Here is a 23,194-nt window from a genome sequence, read left to right as displayed (position 1 = left end):
CCAGCCCGAACAAGCTAAAGCTCGCAGCGTTGCCAATTCCTCAATGCCGAGCAATTAGCGAGGCCAAAAGTCGAGAGGAGAAGCAGCAGAGCAGCAGAGCAGGCGACGAGCGGGAGCCACTTTAATGAAAACTTTGACTGGGCGCTTAGCGGTTTTGAAGCTGCAACTGGGACGGGGTAATAGTCCGTGTTATGGCACACTGCCACTCCTCTGCCGCAACGTAGCCCATTGCCAGTGGCAACCTCTTCACGGATGCCGAAGGTTCAAGGGGATTACGGCCCAGAGCTGCACTTGAAAATTGTTTTTGTTGTTTGGCGGAAACAGGATTATCTAGCACATCGTTCGCAGCCCATTCTCTCTACCATCTATGGCCCTGAAAGTCGTACCGATCCAAAGAAGATTTCCATGTGTCCTTTTTGTATTTTTGGGAATTTATTTGGCTTCTATTTAGTGGAGATTTTCTTGGGGTAGAGGGTATGCTAGAGTCGGCACGAGGTCTGTGGCCTGTTTCTTGTCTGTTTGTCTCTCCCTCTTTCCGTGTTTGTTGTGCCTCGTCGCCTCTTTCGACGTTTGTTGGGGCTCTCCAAACACAAAAAAAAGTCAAATTGTGGCACAAAACTTTGTGCAACTTGCTTGATATTTTGTTCCGGGCCTGACTCCGCCTCAGATGCTTTTTTTGGCGGACTTCTGCCCGCGACTGGCTGGCGCGATCCGGCAAGATCCAGAACTCCACTCAGCCGGAGAGGGAAATGCAATTGTTACGCATCAAATTCATTTGAATATTGAGGACGCGCCAGTGTGCATTTAAATTGAATTTAAAAAAAAAACACCTGGAATGCTCGAGAGAGGCCAGGCCAGGCCAGGCCACCTTTGGCCCCCCCACACGGAGTCCTGCCGGGGCCCCATCCAACATTTGATGTGAGCAAATGTGTTGCGGACAGTTAGCAAATGTTGTTCGTCGAACAAGCCAGAATTGCCGGAAGCGCCACATGCAATACACGGACACGGGGTATATGCAAAAATACAGCCACCTCCCACTCCCCACACGGACACGGACACAATGCAAAGTAACCAATTCCCAAGTTGAATCGTTTAGTGAAATCACTTGAGGCGATTAAAATCAATCACAGAGTATCAGCGCCAGCCAACAACAGGGACTAGAGAGAGAGAGAGAGCGAGGGCGAGGGCGAGAGGGAGAGAGAGAGAGAGAGAGAGAGAGACCCAAACGAAGGATAGACGTCCATGGACTACATTTTTCCTGCCACTTTGCGATTTTATTTAATTTGCACTTGAAGAAATGTTGAGAGTTTTCCCACTGCCTGGCCGTTGAGCAAAATTTGATTTTAAATTGGATTTGCCATCGACGAGCGTAGAGTTTGTTTGTGCCGGGCAAAAAATCTCAGTGCCAGAAACCAACAAAGTCCATTTCCATATAGCCGGGGTCTGGCAGTGTTTGGGCCATAAAGAGCCACAGGTTATGTTTCCTTCAACGGCAAAAATAATAGCAACAAAAAAAGCAACGAACCAACAAAAACTAGCATAAAAAACACACCTTTTCGGTTGAGGGTGTCGCCAAGTGTTTGCTCGGGGTAAATGTTACTGAGAATAATTCAGAAAAATTTTATTGAACAATAAGATTTAAGTTTTAATTAAAGTTTATAGAAAAAATTCAAAAAGTTCGCTGCTAATAGGTAAATAATCGTGAGAGCTCATTGCTGCAGGACGATCTCATCGCCATTTCACTGATATACATATGTATGGCCTGACGGATGATCAATGGAAACATTTGTGTCCCCTGCAGACAGAGCCGAACGATGTGAGACGATTGCTTGACCAAAACATATTGGGCATAAAAAATTTACGGGAAAAAGTGATGAAATGTTAAAACAATTGTCTACAAATAGAGAGTTATATGGACAGACAAAAGAAGCCACAAACATGACGGATCAGCACGGATTTCGACGCTTATCAAGAGTAAGTACATGTAAGAAATTATTGAAATGATGGTTTATTAATATGTATTATTAAATCGTGGTAGTCTAGGCACAATAAGTTTTAACATCACGGCTTGATCTGGGCTGCTGCGATTATTTTTTTTACGAATATCTTCTGTTGCTCCCCTCCCTGCTGTGCTCTTCCTCTCTGCTGTTAATCTGTTGTTTATATCGTTCTGCTGTTACTGATGCTGCTGTGTTGCTCTGCTTTTGCTCTGCTGTTAAGCTGATGTTACACTGCTGCTTGTCTGTTATCAATCTTCTGTCGATCTGCTACTACTGTTATTGTTCTGCTGCTGCTCTGCTTTCGGTCTGCCATTACTGCTGTTACACAGCTGTCGATCTGCTACTACTCTTATTATTCTTCTGCTGCTCTGCATTTAGTCTGCTGTTACTGTTATTGTTCTCCTGTCACTGCTGTTGCTCTGTTTTTTGCGTGCTGTTACTCTGATCTACTGTTCATCAGTTGTTAATCTGCGCTACGCTGCTGTAACAATACCGCCGATCTGCGGTTACTGCTGCTAATCTGTTGTTACTGTTATCGTTCTGCTGTTACTGTTGTTGCTCTGCTCTTACTCTGCTGTTACTTTACTTTTTGTCTGCTGTTACTCTGCTGTTGATCTGCTCTTAGTCTGCTGTTACACTCTGCTGCTGATCTTCTATCACCTGCTGTCAATCTACTGTTACTGTTATTGTTCTGCTGTAAGTGCTGTTGCTCTGATTTTTGTTTGCTGTTGATCTGCTGTTTCTAGCGTCGATCTGTTGTTACTGGCGCTAATCTGCTGTTACTCCGCTGTAGATCTGCTCTTCCCATTTGTGGAGCTGTGATTAGGGAATAAAATGGGCCAGCTTGCCTACTCCTTCTTACATAAATACCACAAAATACAAATAAATTCTATTCGAATGGATGAGTAAAGTCTTGTCCCCGAAGCCTCAAATCATTATTTTACTTCTGCAGTATAAGTGAAATATTAGATACATTTTATTACAGATACTTTCCGTCCTTCAATCGATGCTTTGGCTGTACTTTCTATACGAGAAAAAAGTATCTATATAATTGTAGATTCAATGCACCCACGTATACCGAATTTATACAGATACCTACATACATGTATTTTCGTCATGTGACATTTTCCCAAATTTGTTCCATTTTAATGTAAATTTAGAGTAATATATATTCTCTCTGTCTCTTTCACGACAAATCCTTAATTATGGCAATAGTAATGCAGCACAGATAAAAGATAAAAGAAGAAACAACAAAAAAAAAGTAAAAAGAGTTTATTTTTTGCGGTTCCCTGGAAATATTTATATAATTTCCAATTAATCTTTTCTAATTTATTGACACAGACACACAGGCAGGCGGGCTTTGAGCGGGCCTGTGTGCTGTGTGCTATTTTGTGCTGGCTTACCGTCGAGCTGTGCATAATTTATGCAAATTTCGCTAAATCAATTTTTAATTAAAACCTCACACAGATACTCACGCACACACGCACACGCACACGCACACTGACATTGCAGCCGAGAATCTACAGCTGCTTTGCGAAAACAAAATAATTGAAATGGCACTCCGAAGAGGCATATAGACAGAGGAGATAGAGAGAGAGAGAGAGAGAGAGCGAGAGAGGGAGAGGGAGAAGGATGGCTGCTGGCAAACAAATCAATATGCAGAGCCATCAATCTATCCAGCTGTCCATTTAGGCATTTTATCCATTCCATTCCATTGCAATCCATTCGACGGGCCAAAAGTGTTGGCCTAAACGATAATTCTATTTGCATACCACTAAACACTAAACATAAAACTAATTTGTTGTCTCGCTTTAAATGCCTCAAATAAAACAGTTGTACGGAATTCGATTTGCCCGGCCCAAAGGTCAGCTGACAAATAATTAATCCCAATTAAAATGGTTTTCCGTCTTAATGCCAGCTCCACTTCTAATCATCATCCTACTCGTCCATAGGTGTGTGCATCAAAGCTTCAAAGTTTAATTTTCGAAATTATTGCAGTCACTTAGGCGATTCGGGTGCCAGTCCAGGAGTAGATACTTGACCCCCGTCCGTCGACGCTCAATTTCCTACTTCAGTATTTATTGCGGCTTTCCGATTCAATTTGTAGATCGGCTTTGTTCGGCTCAGCGCCGGCCCATGGCGGCACGAAGTCCGTTACAGAGAACAGATCTGTAAACGCAACGCAGCGCAGCTCTGTACACTCTTACTGTTAATGCTTCTCTCTCGCTTTGGCTCATAGTTCGTACCCAACGAGGCCTTCGAGAGAGCCTCGTCCGCAGCATGATGAAAGGTGGTCGAAGAGAGAGAGAAGAACGAAGTTTGCTGTGGTACTGAACAAAATAAGACCCGAAAAGAGAGCGCGTTGCGGTTGCGTACCACCTTGTATAACCTTTAAACACCCTTAAAATCGATAGTCGTCTCAAGGCAACGTCTTCGTTGTAGGACTGCCACATAATCAGTACTATTCTAGCCTAATTTGAAGTCGTCGTTGGGTCCGACTGTCTAAGTAACCCCAAGTAAACCTATATAATACGAGGACTGCTATTTGTATTTCGGTAATAGCAAATAACAGCTCTAGCTTTTAAATGCAAATGGCTTTATGGTTTTTCAAAATATTCCTCCTGATGATCCATACACTCATAGCATTTTCAATTCTTCTGGAGACACCTCCACCACCTCCTTCAATCCAACAAATTGTGTACTCATTTCGAATAGTTCGCGATCGATTCTATGCTGCTAAAGCTAGAATTTTGTTGAAATTAGTAGAAATAGAATACCAGAACCTAGAAAATAGTATGTAAAGGACAGTAAGTATCAAGTAGTCAACAGTATCCCACCTAAATTAACATTTAAACTTAAGATACCATTGATAAGACCTAACCGATAAGGGGTTATCAATATGACTGTCGGTTTTTAGAAGAAGAAGAGAGAAAGTTGAACAAAAGTCGGTAGAACAGACTCATTAATTGTACCTTTTGAACCATACTCTTTTTTCGACTTAAACATTATTAATAAACTATATTTTATTATACATCTTACATAGTATTCCATGTTTGGAGTAGATTTTTCATTATTTTCCTCATGATCTCGTTCCCAGGAACCCTTTCCGTACCCTTTCAACCCACCATCGTAATAGGGATATCCATGGCATGGCCATCAATAATGTGAACGTTTAATTTTCATAACCGTGGGCGATATATAATACACCAATTATGAACATTAGTTGGGTGTAAAAATATATATAAATAATGTCCAACATATGTCTGGCTGGCAACAAACATATACTGGCTTTGCGGCTCATTCATCTTACAAAAAAAGGGACATAAAAATGCGTCTGCTCAATTGACATGTCACGCACCTATCCGCCACGCCCCGCACCGCCCCGCCTCGCGTATCCCACTTCCGCTGGCACTGTGGCATATCCGTTTCCGTCAGCCATTATGAAGGCTTTTTTTCCATTTAGTTGCAGTCCACGGACCATTTGATGTGTCATTTAATAGGAAAGAAGAGACACGGCACTTCACTTTCGCTGCCATTCGGCTAGTCGGCTAGTCGGCGCTTCTGGTTGGATAAATCTCAACAAAAATTGAATTACACGAGACCAGCCAGCAGTCGCCTTATCGAGGTATCGAGGTCTGGTCCGTGTCCCTGGCAGTTATAATTAATTTGTGCGGCAATCAGATGGCTGTCGACAATGCAATCTCGGCGGCCAATCGGTTTTCAATTAATGGCAAATTGTCGAGAACGTAAAGCCGTTCCCAGCCCACTCCCCGTCCGAGCCTAAAAAAATACACACAGAATGCAGCAGATGATCGGAAGAGAAGTCTCCACCGGATATGGATTGCAAAAAATTAGTTTTATGGCTAGTTTTGGCCGTAAATCAAATCGAAATAGCATGGAAAACTTTCGAGGAGAAAAGAGCTTACAGAAACAGCGTCCAGGACGGAGGGAAAATGGAAAATGGGAAAATGTCCAAAAGCAAACATTGAAACTTTGGGATGGAAGGCTCGCCTGAGATGGGACGGCAGGACATTTCGCCAGGACATAAGTAAAATACTTAAGATAAGCAAAAGTGATGGCCAAGTGGTGTCTGTCTGGCCATAACCATAAGCAAGGGACCCAGGACCCGGGACCCGGGACCCGGGACCCGGGCCAACACACAACATTCGAGTACTCAAGGGTCCTATTATCGAAAGGGTTACGCAATTACATGTTTCCCCAGTCGCCCCTCTGTTTGTGTTTGTGTGGATGTCTGCCGGGGAGTGAGTGCTAGAGCCAGAGGACACTTCTGACCAGATTTTCAATGTGTTTTCGGCTCAGTTCGGTTGCTTACATAAATTGTTTACCAATCTGCTCGAAAATCGGAATTTCAAATTTTGCCTAACAAAATTTATGCGCACATTTATACAATTTACACGCACACACACACAGAGACACAGGGAAAAAAGGATATGCATCTACATTTCATTTCATTTGATTTCGTTTCAAAGCAAAAAGCTAACTGGCCATCGAGGGGTGGGAGGGGGGGGGAGGGTCTAACGCTTTTGGCGGCCACTGATACACGAATCTGGTCCGTCTAGGGAGATTTTTTGGGGGTACTTTGTGGGCGAGTGGAGCACCTGAAACTCTGATTTAAATTGCAAAACTAAACAGCAATCAGCAAGGGGCCTAGGCACACACACACACTCCTCTCCCCCCTCCTCCCACCCCCTGGATGCGTGTCCTACAAGCTCATGCGTAAGCATGCGATTTGCTGCTCCTCCCGCCCCAGCTGCTTGTCAGCAACGGCGCTGACGGCAGAGATTAAGATGCAAATTTGGGTACCAGGACAACATCAACATCGTCCTGGCCCCGGCACTGGGCACCGGGCATCGGGCACCGGGCACTGGACACTGGGCACCCGGGGCAGACTAGCAAAACACCTGTATCCCAAATCCGTAGCACAGGCAATGCGGTCGCAAAGTGCAAAGTGAATATTCATGTTGCATGTCAGGACGTAATACAACAGTTGTGTGACATGCCGGATGAGCACGGCGGAGGAGGAGGAGGAGCAGGAGGAGCAGCTGGTCACCGAGTAGATGCCGGCTTGAGGGACGGCTCACAAGTCATTGATGTGCAATTTCGGTTCGCGTTTCGAGGCAAAACAGCTTAAGATCCGATGCGAAAGGTCAATTCAATCCATACACAAGTCGGATCGAAGGCAAAGCCTGTAAATGTGGTAGAAAAAAGGCCTTCTCCCTCATCATACGCCCGTCTGAGGCATAATGAACTCATCAGACAATCTAATCAAGCTAATTTCCTGCTGTCAGGACTTAATTTCAGGCTGAAGTGAAAATTCGGTCTGCCCAGGGGGATCCTTTTGCAATTTCCTTTGAGGCTGCCTGTGAGATAGACGGGTATTTTCGTATTTTTTAATCAATAAATAGTCAGGGGGAGAAAAAAACGTGCCACATACGAGTACGAGTACGGGCCATCCATAATTGGCCAGATGAGGGTTGTCTGCTTTCCCTTTTGGGCATTTAAAAGTGATTTAATTGGCAGGCAGGATGACCATCAGGTATCCTGCTAATTGAGACAATCTTATTTCTGGTGGAAAGGTGGGAAATTGGTTGCCTGGAAAAGGGGTAATTGATCAGTAGGATATAAGTAGTCCCCTAAAAGAAAGGCCAGGCATTAAGTCTCTTTTCCTCTTGAAACAATCATTTCATTGCAATTAATTTAAATGACATCTAAAAGACATTTTCCCCAAGCCCAAGCCCAGGCCTGGGCATGAATATTTTATTATCTCACACCAGAGGGCAACCAGGGTCCTGGGAGTCCGAGGCGTTCGTGGAGGAGTCAGCGAGAAATGGCCAACTCGTGTCAACTGACTTTTAAGCCATATTTAATCCGGCTTGTAAGGGAACTGCGCCTCAGTTGTCCTTCTAGGCAGCAAAACAGCAAAAATATAAATAACAATGACTGGGAATCCCTACCCCAGGGATCGACTAGAAGATGCCCTGCAATCCAAAGGAAAACTGTGATTTTTTGGGAGGAGGTAGGCATCTGAAGGCCCTTTCCCCGATATATATACTCCATCTACCTCTGAGGCGCTGAGGCACCCGATAGCAGAGGTGAATAGCCCCTCCCATGCCCCAAGGCCCCTCTACATATGCACGTGTATATATGTATTTGTATATGTATAAACTGTTGCGACAATGTCAACATGCGAAGTTCTTCCTACCGCAAAGATGACAGATGACCACTTCATGAACCCATGCATTTTAATCCGCAGGCTGGATTGGGCCGGAGCCGGAGCCAGAGCCGGAGCCGGACAGGCCGAAAAACAATACAAGTACCAAGGGGCAGAGGCAGGGACAGGGACAGGCGTACAACGCAGAGATGGACTCCACTCTTGTGTCTGCATCCGGTCAGGCTTCAGCTGGGATCCGATCCTGAGTGGGTGCCGCCCCCCACCCCCACCCCCCGGTGGATAATGATGGAAGTGCACTCGGTAAATGCAGAATATACTCGTATATTTTGCAATGCGCAAGTTAAATGTGCGACACATAAATAATTTCAGTGCCATGGGCCGGTCCGGTCCGGTCCGGACCGGTCCGTGCATCAACAATGGACTCGCCTCCCCCCCACCCCCGGCACTCACCCGTCTCTATGCAAACTCTCGTGTCGAAAAGTTTCGCCTTGGACCAGGACTCCGGACAGGCGACAGGGAGTCCTCCGTCCATGCATTACGTTTTAATTTTGCAAAAATTTATTTAAATGCGAGTATAATGTAATGTAAATTTCCATTCGGTACAAGTGCGGGTGCGGGCGAGGGGCGAGGGGGGGAGGGGGCGTGGTTGGCCGGGAGGCGATATAAGTAGCTTTACATGGTTGCCGCTACTCGAATTAATGGATTTTTAATTGTCTCTTTCTCACTTACGGGCTTCAGGACGGGACCGTGGATGTCGCCTTTTTCCGGGAAAATTACCTCGATGGGTCACCACTGGTGACCCCAAGGAGGAATGGCTTACCGACAGGGGAAAATCTGCTTTCTCCCGGATCAGCTTTAAGTTCATCAACAAAGGGAACATTTTTATGGGGTATTTCTGAAGCCATTCGGTAGTTTGTATTGAGGGTAACACTTGTAACAGTGGAAACGCATTGTTAGCAGCCCAGGCTAACAGGGTGTTATGTTATCGCTGCTGGGTACCGAGAGAGAGAGAGATCTCTGTTAACTGAGCGCGGTACCACTAACCATACAGTATACAGAGCTTAACAGCGATCACTTCTTGCGACCGTCTGTTCTCTACCGAATAATGTCTGTTAAGGGTAACAGCTGTAAAAGGGCCAGCGCTCTGTTCGCAGGCCGCTGCTGGGTACCGCGCTCTGTTAACAGCCAGCTAACAGCACCGTCTGCCTCTACTGTAACAGGTCCAGCGCTCTGTTAGCACCTCAAGCCAACAGCCTGTATTCGCTGCTGCGTAGCGCGCTCTGTTAACAGCCAGTTAGCAGCGTCCTCTGCCTCGCTCTCGCTCTCTCGGTTCTGTGCGCTCTTACGATCCACACATGGCTCACCGTTTTCTTGGCATGTAAGCTAGAATCAGTTACGATCCACCCCCGTTTCAAGCGGCCGGCATATAGCAGGAATCACCAAAAATATGAATTATATACATATTGGAAGCCTTGGAGTGTTTGAAGTGGTTCTACAGTGCCGTACTCTTCTTTGGATGATTCCTTCAAGATCCGCCCGCCCTACATCCCCCCTAGTGAGAACTCATCGGTATTTTTCCCTTTTATAATACGTTTAGTTTGCTTTCCATTTGGTTTGCCACAAAATATGCATCTCTTCAAAAGGGGACTCCCAAAAAAAAACCATAAACCTCCCTCCACTCGAACCCCGTTGACGCCTTGGCTGTCCAGGGGCTTAGCAAATCTGTCCGTTCTGTGCAAATATCTGTGCAGAGAGTGGGGAGGGGGCCTAAGCCGCCACAGCCATAAAAATATCAACGGCAGCAGCAGAATAGAGCAGATATGCCTCCCCTTTAGCCTTTTTCGTATTTCGTATTTCGTATTTTTTAATATTTTTATATACTCCTACTGCAGCAACAAAAAAGCAACATTTTATGGGGTAGAGTTTTTTTTTCTTTTGCTAAAATAAATTTCCACTTAATAGATTCGTACAATAAATGGCTGGGATTGGGGCACGGGGCGGGGGCGGGGGCAGGGGCATGCTGTTTTGGGTTTGTCTACTTTATCGCCTCGTCCTGCCACTGCCAGTGCCACAGCCAGAGGCAGCAGCTTCCCTCCAGCCAGCCATTGGATTTTATGGCATATTAAAAAGGAAAGCGTGCAAAAAGCTTACGAAAACACCCCCCCATTCACCCCACCCCCTTCCCCCTTTCTGAGTGTGTTTGGGGGTGGGGTAGAGAAAGCTTTACGGAATCCGTTTTAGCCCCCCTTTTTCTCGCTTCCCTGCTACAACAATTTGATTAGCGGCAATTGTGCGAAATTATAAATGACAACGTTTCAGCAGGCTTTAATTTAATCTGAAAGAGTTTTGGCTCTGCTCGGCTCGGCTCTCCTCCGTTTCAACCTTTCAGCAGGAATCGCTTAAGTCGCAACACACAAAAATTAATTTCATCATATTTTTCACTTTCCTTAAAAACAACAGCAGCCTCCGACGGCAGGAAAACTCAATCGTCAGCCCCATAGAAGGCCCCTTCCTGGCCCGGGCTCTGGCTCTGGGTCTACGCTTCGTTGGCTTTTGTTTTGTTTGAGAGGATCCATAGAAGTATAATATGCTGTTAATGTTATCCCCAGTCGCTCCAAGAGGCGGGGGCCTCCTCCTCTGGGGCCGGGTTGTTGTGGTCTGTGCCTGGGCGTGTGGGTTTTCCGGAAAAAAGGATTCGAGCAGCCGCCGTTAGCTGGAATCGTTGTCATTTATTAAGCCCGTTGTTGCTGTTGCTGCTGCTGCTGCTGCAGGAGAAGACACTGGCTTAGACTTCGCTTTGGCAATAATTAGCAAAAGATATCAAAGCAAATGACTTTATCTGCTTACAAGCCACACACATCCACTGGAGTCCCCGTGTCCCCCCCGTCAGAACAGCCAAGGACAATGAAGATGCTTTAATGCGTTGCTGACGACATCGTTTGCACAGTGGAAGACTGCCTGTTGTGTTGTGTGTGTACCCTTTTTCCAGGGTATCAGAACTTTGAGGAGCAGCCCGCCCCGACTCTGGAGCTCTGGAAGACTACCGCTTTTGCCCTCCTTTCTTGAAGAGTATTGCCGCTTCGTTGCCGCCCAGAAAGGTGGCTCTTCGTGTGAGTCTGTGGCTGGGGTTTTGTTTAAATTTTCAACCACACAGCCAGCCAGCCAGGACTTATAAAATATGCCAGTCTCCAGTCAAGAGCTCAGTGTACATCTTGAGCCTGTCCTCTCGGACAGGATGTGCAGTCGTTGCTGGGGCCAGTGCCTGGCTAATAATTTATAACTAGTTTATATTTTGGCAATTATTTCCTGCGTGAGCACCAGAGAGAGTGAGAGAGAGAGAGCCACCGAGACAGCTGTAATTAAAGCCATTTTGCGTACGACCCTAATGGGCTTAATATCCCAGCATAAACCGCAAGTCAGACACGACAATCAAGGCAGGGGGGGAGAGCACAGAGGCACAGGCACAGGCGTCGCGATAAGAGAAGTTAATTCACGGATAACAATAAGCATGCTCTGGGGGAAAGCGGCACCAGTGGCACCACCCGCCACTCTCCAGCAACAGCCAGCACATGCATCACAACAACTCATGAATATAAATTGCCGCCTCACTTTTCGGCCAAAAAGAAGCAGTCGGCGGCTCCAAGAGATTGTTCGCCAAAGTTGAAGTCGCCGCGGGTGGCAATTATAATGCCACAAACTGCCACAAAAAAAAAAAGAGAGAAGCAAAGAGAACCAGACGGCGCAGGTGAATCGGGATTTAAGGACACAAGTATTGCCAGCATTTATTAATGTTGCTCGAGGCTGTGGCTGAGGCTGAGTCTGCGCCGTTTCTCAGGGGTCGTCATATATCAAAAAGGGACGAAGGACCTTTGAGAAACGGTGCGGGAATACCCTTACTTGGGTTTAAAATATAAATATGAGAATATATGCGTAGTATATAATACAACATAATTGTATCTGTAATGACATTTTATAATAAAATACAAATTATATTAAAAAAAACAAAAACTAAAAAAAAATTAACAAAAATTAATAAAAAATATGTACAAAAAAAATAAAAAAAGGGCGTAGATGGAAAATATTTTGCAAAATTTCTGACTGCTGTCGAAGGGATTCCTTCTCTGAAAAATTGATCAGTGGATATCCTAGGATTACAAATTTTAATAATATATTAAATATAATAACTAAATAATTAAATAAATATACATTTAATATAATAATAATACAATATACTTATTATTGATTAAATACAGAAATATATAATATAATATTCTTGAAAATTATTGAACTATAGAAAGGATTGCTTCTTTCAAAAGCTGATAAGCTGCATTTTATGGATATAAATTATAGTAATATATTAAATATAATAATTAAATAATTAAATAAATATATATTTTTTATAATAATAATATTTAACAATAATAATTAATATACATTAAAAAATATATATATAATAAAAATTAAGAATAAGTAAATATTTAAATTAAATAAATAATCACAATAAAATAATTAGTTAAATAATTAATTATAATTAATAAATAATTAAAATAATAAATTAAATTAAAATTAATAAATAGTTAAATTTAATGAAATTAAAATAATTAAAACTAAATAAATATATTAAAATTTAGTTGGCTTAAGTGATAAATCAACATTAAGACTTGCATGAAACTGAACTCAAATAAATTTTAAAATAAATAATTACTGATTAAACTACTTCAAAGAGAAACTCCCGAATTAAATTAGCAATTATTTAACATTAAATAAATTTAAGTAAATATTTTCCGATACCCCAATGCAACAGTGTACGAAAAAGAAGGCTCGGAGGATAAAATCATCTCAATAAATCCCCAAAAGGACCCCCCAAAGGGACCCTCTCCCGACCATGTTGCTGGTCAAGTGTCCTCGCCATGGGTAACTGGTAATCTAGCAGCGGGTGGTCACCAGGACCCCGGCCACCGCCCATATCCTGGCACCTTCCTGAAATGTAGAACATTGCGTATACGCCCCGTCCCGTCCCTTGCAACTCAACGCAACGTGTAATTTAAATGCAATTAAAATAATAATTTATCTTGCTCCGGCGGCTTGTCAACCGCGCCGCAGTCGGAGGGAAAAAGGATCACATACGCGGGTCTGCCGACGTACTGCTCTCCTCTAAGCTGTCCCCGCGGTGGGGCATAAATAAATACAGAAACGAGACATTTGGCGGTGATAAATGAGTGCAAACTGACAGGCCAAATGAAGGCAGGACCGAGTGTAGGGTATACGTATGTACCTGTAAAAACGTTCGCCAGGAATTTCAAGTGAGTCGTCAGGTGGGTCCAAGGTGGCTCCAAGGCGGGGCTCCAGCACCACATCATTTGTTCGTTTCTTCGTTTGTTTAGACGTCTGCAAATGGAAAAATTCAACAGAAAATGATATACAACTGATATATCCTACAAATAGCCATACATATATCACCAAAAACATTTTAATTGAATTATAATTTATAAATGAAATAAATCAAATTGCGAGCTCAGCCAAAAAATAGCTCGATGGCTGGAGCCCGTAATCAGAATCCAATAAACAAATAAAAATAACAATTAATTGAATTTTTAACAACCGCGAAGGGGGGCGGGGCCAGGGTGTGGCAAGCATTTACATTTTCATAATAAAATATAATTTATTGCATTTGCATAAACCTTTTGCCACACGACAGTGCCTGCAATTGAATCAACGCCGAGCAGTAGCCAAAGAACAAAACGGACCAAAAACTACGGAAAGGGGAGCCGATAAAGAACGCCAACAAAGTCGAAATCCATGGGAATAAAGTGGCCGCCAAACGCCGGCGGCGACTGCCACAATAAAAATAAAAATCCCTTTCTGATTTATACCCAATGTATCGTCATACGAGGGGGGGGAAGGGCGAGGGGTTGTGGGGACTGTGTGTGGCATGAATGCGAATTAATCGCTTAATTGCTCTGCCGGCGAGGCCAAGCGAATGTTTAACACAGAAGTTGATCAAACAAATTAAGTGCATTCTCAGATCAAGGCAAAAGGACGGCAGGGGTGGTAGGGGGCGGTGGGGGGCAGTGTCCAAGGGCCACGAGGTTAATCGGCTCCGAGTCTTTGAGGCATTAAGCAGTCTTTGAGAGAGACACAGAACCTGCTATGAGGAGGTGTCATAAAGCATTTGGAAAATAATAATATTTTTAATTAGGCATTTGACCCACTCCCCGTCCCCACTAATGGCACCATCTGCCGCTCCCCAACCTGTGACATGGTTGTGCGTGGTTGCGTGGTCCCACCTGCCCTGCCCTGGCGCTGCACTTGTGGCTGGTGGCTGGTGGATAGTGAATCATGTCAGCGCATGGCCAACGCAAATGCAATTTAAAGCAAACAATTTTTTTTGAAATGACCCACATCCGGTGCAGGACAGGCACGCACTTACAGCCGCGTCCACAGATAGCAACCGGCAACCGGCAATGGCAGTGGCGGCGGCTACAAAATGGGAGTTGCTTCCACCGTGTGCCGCACACAACATCATTAAAAATTAATTCACGCTCGATGTCCTGGCCCCGGTTAAACAAAAAAAAAAAAGGATATGGAAAGGGAGAACCAGTAGCCAGGAGCCCGGGCCCGGGCTAAACAACAACAGCAAATGAATGCACACGGTTTGCGGTGGCCTGGCTGTGCACTTTACAGTGTTCTCCTGGCTCCAGACCGGGTCCTGGCCAGGTCCTGGCCCGATTTCGGTGCGGCGTCCGCCTCTGATGACTTAATGAGCATAATAAGCTCAGTGCCGAAATTACCTTTTTAAATGAACATGATGCTGCCTGCCACCCCGGCGGACAACACGGACTACGAGTTGTGTCGGGTGCCCCACCAGCCCCCAGGTGGGGAGTGTGCCAAATGGGGATTAAAAGTGGCATAGACAAGCGGTTACATATTCAAATTAAGATTTTAATGTTCACACAAAAGGCGGCCATTCCAGAATAACAGTTATGTGTGCGTGTACGTGTGCGTGTGCGTGCATGTGGCGGCATGTGGGCCCCAAAACTAGTGGATTACGGCGGGGGGCGACGCGGGTTGATGGCCCAAAAGGATGCCAAAGAAATGCAAATGCAAATTAATTAGTTGCCGTTTGATTGAGTCGCTGCTAAGTAGCTTAGCGCAATCGTTTGTTCCTATCAGGTTTTCGGAACGGATAATAGACCCGTTAATGGCATGGGCAGGGGGCCAAACGGCCATGAAACGACAATAGAAATATATAGATGGGGTGGGAAATGGAAAGGCATGGAAATTTGATGGGGAGCTGCTCAAATTATGGCATCGGAATAGCCACAAAAGGGACAGAAGCTGATCTCACGGCTCTCAATTCGTATTCATTTCTGGAATAATGTAAAATTTGGATTCGTTAAACTTTTTTTTTGCTATATATCTGCCTGCTAAATATAAGCTATGAAATTATTTATCTACAGCTTACAGATTAGTGCCGTTTTTGTCCTTTAGCATGGCCTTTAGTCCTCCATGCTCTAGACTATCCCTACGAACAGTGTGTAATAATCCTGCGATTATTGGCGGAAATTCAAATGCATCGGTAGATTTTTATAACCTATTATAAAGTGTAACACATCGAAGTCACATATCGGAATCTTTAATAATGGGATTTTTTATTTATTTTTATTTTTATTGTCTAATTTATTTTTATCACAAAACATTTCCGTGTAAATTTCAAGGGAGTCCAAAAATTAAAAACCAGTAAAAACACATTTCCATATACTTTTGACTCAAAATCATCTAATTTAAACGATTGGTACATAATTTCGTTAACTTCCATCTGAAAACCTATTAAAATAAACAAAAGATCGATTTTTTTGGTATTTTCGGTATTTTTCGGTATTTATTGGTATTTTTGGTATTTTTTCGGTATTTTTCGGTATTTGTATAGTCTTGTTTCCCTTTACTATTTTCTCCTATAAGAAAGATGATTCTTGATAAAAGTTGTTCCTCAACGTCTCTCTTAAAATCAACTAATATGTTCGTTAAGAAAATATGAAATTATTTATGGAATAATGTGAGGTGATGAAGTAATCAAAACACATGGAAAAATCGTACATTCGCTACCGGCACTTAATATTATTTATTGTATAAATACTGGATAGAAACCTACATAAATCATCTTTTATAATAAATTTATCGCTTTAGAATATTCTGTTCCATTTCAAAGATTTTCCATTCTACTATATGAAGCCAGAGTCCACTTCGCGACCACATGGCTGAAAACTAACATTATGAGAACTAAAACTCGATTAAACCCATCTTTTATACCAAAATGCTATCAAATCAAATAAAAAAAACCCAACGAACACTTGTATTTTCTATCTTTTAGGGACATCAAAAGCGAACTACAACCCAGGGACTTCTTGACATATTTAAACGTTTCATCATCTAGTGCAAAATTCACTTAAAAAATCTCCTAAAAGTGTGGGTCAGAAGAAAGCTTTTTGAAAGCAGACAACGCCGATCAGAATACAGTGCCGTCCACTTGAAAGAGGCCAACAAACCCACAGTAATCACAACTCTACCGGACCACGGCCTAGATGTTCAGGAACAGAGACCGACACAGGCCAGTCCGCTAGAAGGAGGCCCCTTGATAAAAAGAACCCATAGAGTAATGAGCAGTTCGATTGATCCTGGGAACCAGTGCCGCTCCGTAATCCCTCCTTTTTTGGGCAGTTCTTAAAACAGTTTGAACACAAATATGTATAAAAAATCTAAGAATAATTTAGGTCTTTACGAAACGATAAATATACTCCAATATTATAGAGTTCTCCCATTGGAATTGCCTTAAAGAAAATCTCGTTAAGCTTATTCAGGATTGTGTATCAAAATTGTGGAACTGGGGGATGTTTGAAAGTTATGAAATGGCAGAAAAGAACTCAATCTCGAAAGAGACATGTTGAGGGGATGCCAGAAACCACCCCTTCGTGACCAGTGGCGGCCCCTCCCCAACTGCAAGACAGCTTTGATCAGCTTAGCGACAAAGTGCCCGAAAAAGTCAATCACGACTGCGACACGCTCATGCGTGCGCCCCCCATAACCCATAAGTTTTAACGCATTTTCAAGGAGGCAGATTGCGTATACGCAGCGTGAGCCGACAAGGCGACAAGAGAGCACAAACAACGCTTTTGAACGCCATAATCAAATTAAAGCATAATTTTTTACGACGTCATAGCCATAAATATGAACGATGAGAAATTGTGGCCCCAAACATGAATCGTAAAAAGCGACTGGGGGGACAGGGGGGGGACGAGGATGAGATGCAAGTCCGGAACCGGCAATGGGGTCCTTGCAAGTGATTTCCCATATCCGCTAAGCGGCTGCCTTGGCACGCAGAATAAAATTAAATGTATAAATCATCTTTTCGGATGCCTTAAAATTGAATACGCATTCGTCAGCAATAAATCGCCTTGGCCCCCAGGCAGCGCCGGCTCCTGCAGCCACGGCTCCTCCTGTCTCGGACCCGGACCCGGTCACATATGCGTTTCTGCCATTGGGGAAATTGCCACAATTCGTTTCATATTTCATGCGGTTTCGGGGTTTTTCTGTTTCTCTTTTTCGCATGAGTTATTTTTGGCAAGCGCCAATACGCCGAATCCCTCAAAGATCAACGACACCGACACCGGAATTGTTTGCGGAGCTGATTTGCATTTAGAATGCAATGCAATAGAAAAGTGCTCTCCTTATTTATGGTTTGCGGTGGCTTGCTTCTAGGTGGATGGGTATAGCTTTTCCCCAAAAACTTGCATACTTTTCAGCTTTCATCGGGCAAAAAACGATCATAAAAATAATTGTGAAATTTCTATGAGTCAAGAATTGTGTTCAGAATTGTGAAATATGTTCTTCCCCCAAGCCCCAGACTACCCATAAAAAAGAAGACATAAACTTTAAAGCTGTAAATATTTCGAAAATGTAGGCCTTGATTGGGCACTTGAATGACTCAGTTCTGGCCCATAGTGCCAGACATTCCTGTCACTGGGTTTTTTGCACGATCATAGATCGTTCAATGCCAATTAAAGCCTGTATGATATATGCCTGCGGGAAGGCCTATCGAGTACTGGCCATTGCCCACCAATAAACGTGCGGAGTGTCCAACGAAATGTCGCATTAGACTGGGAGCAGGAGAGACATTTCTCACCGATTATGCGATTATTATACGTCTTTTTTAATCCAGTAAGGAGCCCGACAACACCACTCTGTATCATCTGTTAGAGGAAAAGTAGGAGGAGGAATGTAGGGACTAAGAGGAGCACCAGCTGGGACTACAACCTGGAAGGGCGGTAGATGGCATTGAAAAGCCCCCACGATAAGAGATTTTTGCACAAGTACTACATATTATTTAAAAATTGATTGATTAGGATATATTATTATAGCCCTTCCCCACCTTATTCAGTATTCCTTCTGTAGTTCCATCATTTTGTTAAATTCCCATGCAAATTTTGTAGCTTTAAATCGGACAATTCCAAGAAAACGATGCAACGATACAAAGTGCCGGATCTGTTTGACATCGATAAAGAGGTATTTGCTCGCCTGCAAGTAAATAATAAACAACGATGGTTCTTCTGGCTTAGTCGCACTCTTAACCTTATCAAAAAAACACGAGTTGTGCTTCGAATTATATATCAAAATATATATTATACCAGATAACGTTTCTACGGTTTGTATTATTGATTGAGAAGCGGAGACAGGGAGTGGTTTGCTATTATTATTTTGGAAGGTGTTATTTCCTAGGGAAATTTTTACTATTCTTTAAAATTTTTTACTATTTTTCACTATTTTTTCATATTTTCTCTATATTTTTTTTTACTATTTTTTACTATTTTTTTGTACTATTTTGGAGTATAATTTTTTTTACTGTTTTTCACTATTTTTCCCCATTTTAATACTTTTTGTACTGTTTTTTTTTTAACCATTTGTACTATTTTATTAATCTATTTATAATATTTCTGTAATCATTTTTTACTATTTTTTAACATTTTTTCTTTACTATTTTTTAACCCTATTTTACTATTTTTTTTGTTCTATTTTGTACTATTTTTTTAATCTATGTATAACATTTTTTTAACCCTTTTTACTATTTGTTTGACCATTTCTTATATTTTGTAAAATGTTTTTCACTCTTTTTTTCCTTTTTTAATATTTTTTTATTTTTTATTTGTAGTATTTTGAAATCTATTTATAATATTTTTTTAATATGTTTTTAACCCTTTTTTAAAATATTTTTTAACTATTTGTTTTTACTATATCCAGTAATAGTCTGCCTACTTAATCCCCTCCTTAATCTCTCCCTCCGCCTAATCTTACTCGTGCCAAACCAATTCCAAGTATCTTCAATGGGGACGCAATCCGGTAGATACTCCTCTTCCTGTTGCTTTCCAAATCGGAATCTAAAATCTTCAACGCTCTTTCGGCACATCTCTCCCCCAAGGGATCAAAGTTATGGGCAAACTTTGTATTTATTTGGATTATGGGCTACAAATGTTCCGCGTGCAAAATTCTTGTTGACTTTTCAAAAGGTTCGTGCCCCTTTCCTCCCGTTGCAACGTCGTTGAATTGTAATTGCCGCTCATTGGAGCCATAAAACCACATTAACCACTTTTAATCATAAAATGATACCAAAACCTGGAACCTAGAACGATTGCGGATTGCGGCCATTAGATCACTTTCTTTTTCGGGGGCGATCAGTTAAACTTTGATTAGAAAAACGCTGTTCATTGGGGTAATAAAAACGGAGGGATTATAAATAGCCCTAGACCAGAGCTATATTGGGGGGTTTCGCTTTCGAATTTTTGGGGCCCCATCTGCATGGCATCACATCGATCACCAGCCACTTTCCAGGCCTCCTTCGGGCCCTCTCTTGGCCCTCTGTGCCTCTCTCCGGTCTATGCTAATTTTGGCAAACATGGTCGGGCCCTGTGTCTGGGTGATGGAAGCCTTTTCTTAATTTCGAATGAAACAATGCGCACAGGAAGACATTGCCAAATGTTCGAGCAGGGGTTTGGCAGGAGGAGGGGGGAAACATGTCGTCGGCACGAGAATCGAATTTATGGTCGAACAAGCGCTGTCAAAATGTGAGAATTGAGTGCCTGCTCCTGGCTCCTGGCTCCTGGGTGCTGGCTCCTGGCTGGGTCCTAGGCCTCTGCCGTACCGAACCGCTAGCCAAACATGGAGGAAGCTCCAGATGCCTCGCATATAAATCGCATTAGTGGCACGCCAGGGCCCTGCGGTTTCCAAACGGAAACTTTGGGTTCCACTGAGGGTGCATTCCACTGATAGTTTGGGATTTCGCACACCTGCGATAAGAAACGAGAAATAATCAGCCACTGGCCGGCGGGCCGGCGGGGTTATGGCATAAAGAGTTATAGCTTTAATTAAGATTTCTATAAATACAATGGCACAATGACAATGACAGCGTGGATCATAAAACCAATCCAATCGCCTCAGCCGGTGAATTACATATCACAATGTACTTCGTACAGAGTCCTCCCCCCGTTCGGGATCACAGCAGAATGGGGCACTTGTACATGATGTTGATCTTGTCAATATCCTTGGGGCTCAGGCCCAGGCGCTGGCCTATCACGGCGCCGGGGTCCAGCGGAACGATGGTGTCCTCGCCGTTGATGGAGAAGGCGCCGGGCCGGTAGTGCAGGCAGCTGTCGTAGTCGTAGCCCACGTCGAAGTCAGTAACCAGCGACTCGGAGTACTTCTGGAAGTTGAACTCCTTGCCGGGCACGATGTTGTCGTAGACCACGTCCACGTAGTCGTCGCGCAGCGCCGAGCTCTGCTCGTGGTAGAAGCCCAGGGCGTGCATGAACTCGTGCAGGATAGTGCCGGGCCGGAAGCAGCCCTGCCCGATCGGGTAGATCTCCAGGTTCATTTCCTGCGGTTCTGCGCGATAGCCCACATCCGTGTAGCAGCCTCCCACATTGGCGGTTATCGTGAGGTAGGCCGTGTCCTGGTCGGTGGCCTCCCTGAACTTCACGCAGGAGTTCTCCTCCAGGGTCTCGATGCCCTTCAGTATCGCCTCCCTGTGGGTGGCAACAAAGTCCTCTGATATTTTGTAGACCACCACATTGTTGGGCCACCTCCGGGCCGTATTCACGAGGCCATTGCGTGCCTTGGGACCATGCAGCAGGTCCGCTTGCTGCTCCTCCGTCAGCACCATATCTCCGCCGGCGAAACCACCTGCCTCCTCCGGATCGTACACTCCAGCCGGCAGGGGCAATGGCTTGCCCTGGCCAAGCCTCACGGACACAAGTAGCACTACGATTAGGCCAAGCCTCGACATCTTTCCAGCTATGTTTCTCAGCGTAAACTAACGGCCGGGCCGTGGAGCCGCAGCACATAAGTACGATCGCCACGACAAAGATTAGATACAAACTGGCAAAAAGTATTTCGCAAATTGATAATCACAACCAATGCCGGCCAATTAGATCAGGGTTTACGGCAGTTGTCATGCCCCGGGCAGGCGCCCAATAGGCACTCGGCATTAGTCATGTAAATACTGTGTCCGATACGCATCTCCTACGTAACAGGTTGCCCCATCGGCTGCGGCAATTCATTCAAGCTCCATGGAGTATAAATAAAGACCCCAAATCAAAGGCGAAACCACCAACTGATTGAAACTTCGAGTGGCTGACGGAATCTGACAAAAAATTAATTAAAACCGCCGCTTCCCTGATGAGTAATTTGCCTGAATGCTCGTACCGTCAGCTGTGTACATACCCGTAAAACATGTCCGATTACGTCCGTACAGCCAATACACGGGTAATCGTTCCGCCTAACACGAGTGATCGTCGTTGTCTTTTCGGTGTTTGGGCCTTATCGGGGCTCCCTTCCGTGGACTGCCATTCCGAGCCTCTCAGCATTATCAGGCAGTACTATCCGGCTCTCGTCAGCGACGTTTCCCCGAGCTATCTCGAATGCAGGCACTATCAGAAGCCATTCTAGTCTGTAAAAATAAAAGTCGATTGCGGGATCACCCTTGGCCACAATCCAACAATGGCCAGAACTGTTAGAAAGCTGAGCAAGTACTCGTTTAGGGGGGCTGTATACTTTTGGGCGGCGTTCTACTACTGATCGATTCAGGGATACACGGATACGGAAGAGCAGATACAAGCATATATTGTGGCTACCCATGGAAAGATGTCTCAATTGGAAAATTCACACATTTAACTAGTCTTAGATATTGTTTGATATGCAACTCCAAGAAACAATGGTACCTCTCAGAGTACACAGAGAAAAACCCCTGAGCTCCGAATATTGTCGCTTAGATTTAAATATTTATACCATTATATTTGCATGTGCCTCGAGCGTGGAAATATTTAAAAGGATGTGTTTTCATTTATATTTTGCGATTAATATGAAAATATTTGATCTAAATATACATATTTCATATTTAAATTAAACAATTTCTTATTTAAATTAAATATATTTCTTATTTAAATGAAATATATTTCTTAACAATTTTTAAATGCTAATTTTTCAGCTATTTATATTTTGATTTAATATTGGACGTAATTTTTTTTCATTTTTTTTTTTATAATTACGATTGTATTTTGTATTTTTAATTATAAAAAAATATATCTGATACAAATTATATATGTGGTTTGCTGTTACTGTTAGAGAAACTTATAAAACAGGCACAGAAAAATTACGATGTTTTAAAAATATTAAACATAAAAAAATATATATAAAAAAACATTTAAAAAATAACGCTAAAAACAAAAAATGATAAAAATTGTTTTAATTTATATTTATATCTTTTTTATATTATTATTATTTATTATTATCTTTGTTTATTTTATATCTTACACATATATCATTATTTTATTTTTTATAATTATTTAATTTTTTACTCTTATTTTTTTATATATTCTTCATAGAAATTATTTAAAAATCTAATATTTTATTGTAATATCAGTGTGTTTCTGTTTAATAATCTATTTTCCCTCAATGC

At 43.0% G+C, this 23,194-nt stretch overlaps 1 protein-coding gene across 1 annotated transcript; it reads right to left on the bottom strand.

Annotated features, from left to right (window-relative positions):
* Window positions 1-20,666: 20,666 nt before the first annotated feature.
* On the bottom strand, window positions 20,667-21,541 carry LOC6596401 (seminal metalloprotease 1). Its single transcript, XM_002021550.2, has one exon. The coding sequence runs from the start codon at window positions 21,521-21,523 to the stop codon at window positions 20,735-20,737; it is 789 nt and encodes a 262-aa protein (XP_002021586.2). The 5' UTR covers window positions 21,524-21,541; the 3' UTR covers window positions 20,667-20,734.
* Between the last annotated feature and the right edge of the window lie 1,653 nt (window positions 21,542-23,194).

This window comes from Drosophila persimilis, unplaced genomic scaffold, assembly GCF_003286085.1.
Source record: "Drosophila persimilis strain 14011-0111.01,24,50 unplaced genomic scaffold, DperRS2 tig00000124-arrow-pilon, whole genome shotgun sequence".
Classification (NCBI taxonomy): Eukaryota; Metazoa; Arthropoda; class Insecta; order Diptera; family Drosophilidae; genus Drosophila; species Drosophila persimilis.
Note: the sequence above shows the minus strand (reverse complement) of the source record. Positions and strands in the feature narration are given on the sequence as shown.

What these genes read in the sequence shown, in the direction of transcription:
- LOC6596401 (XM_002021550.2), bottom strand. Translation starts at nt 21,523, where the DNA reads ATGTCGAGGCTTGGCCTAATCGTAGTGCTACTTGTGTCCGTGAGGCTT.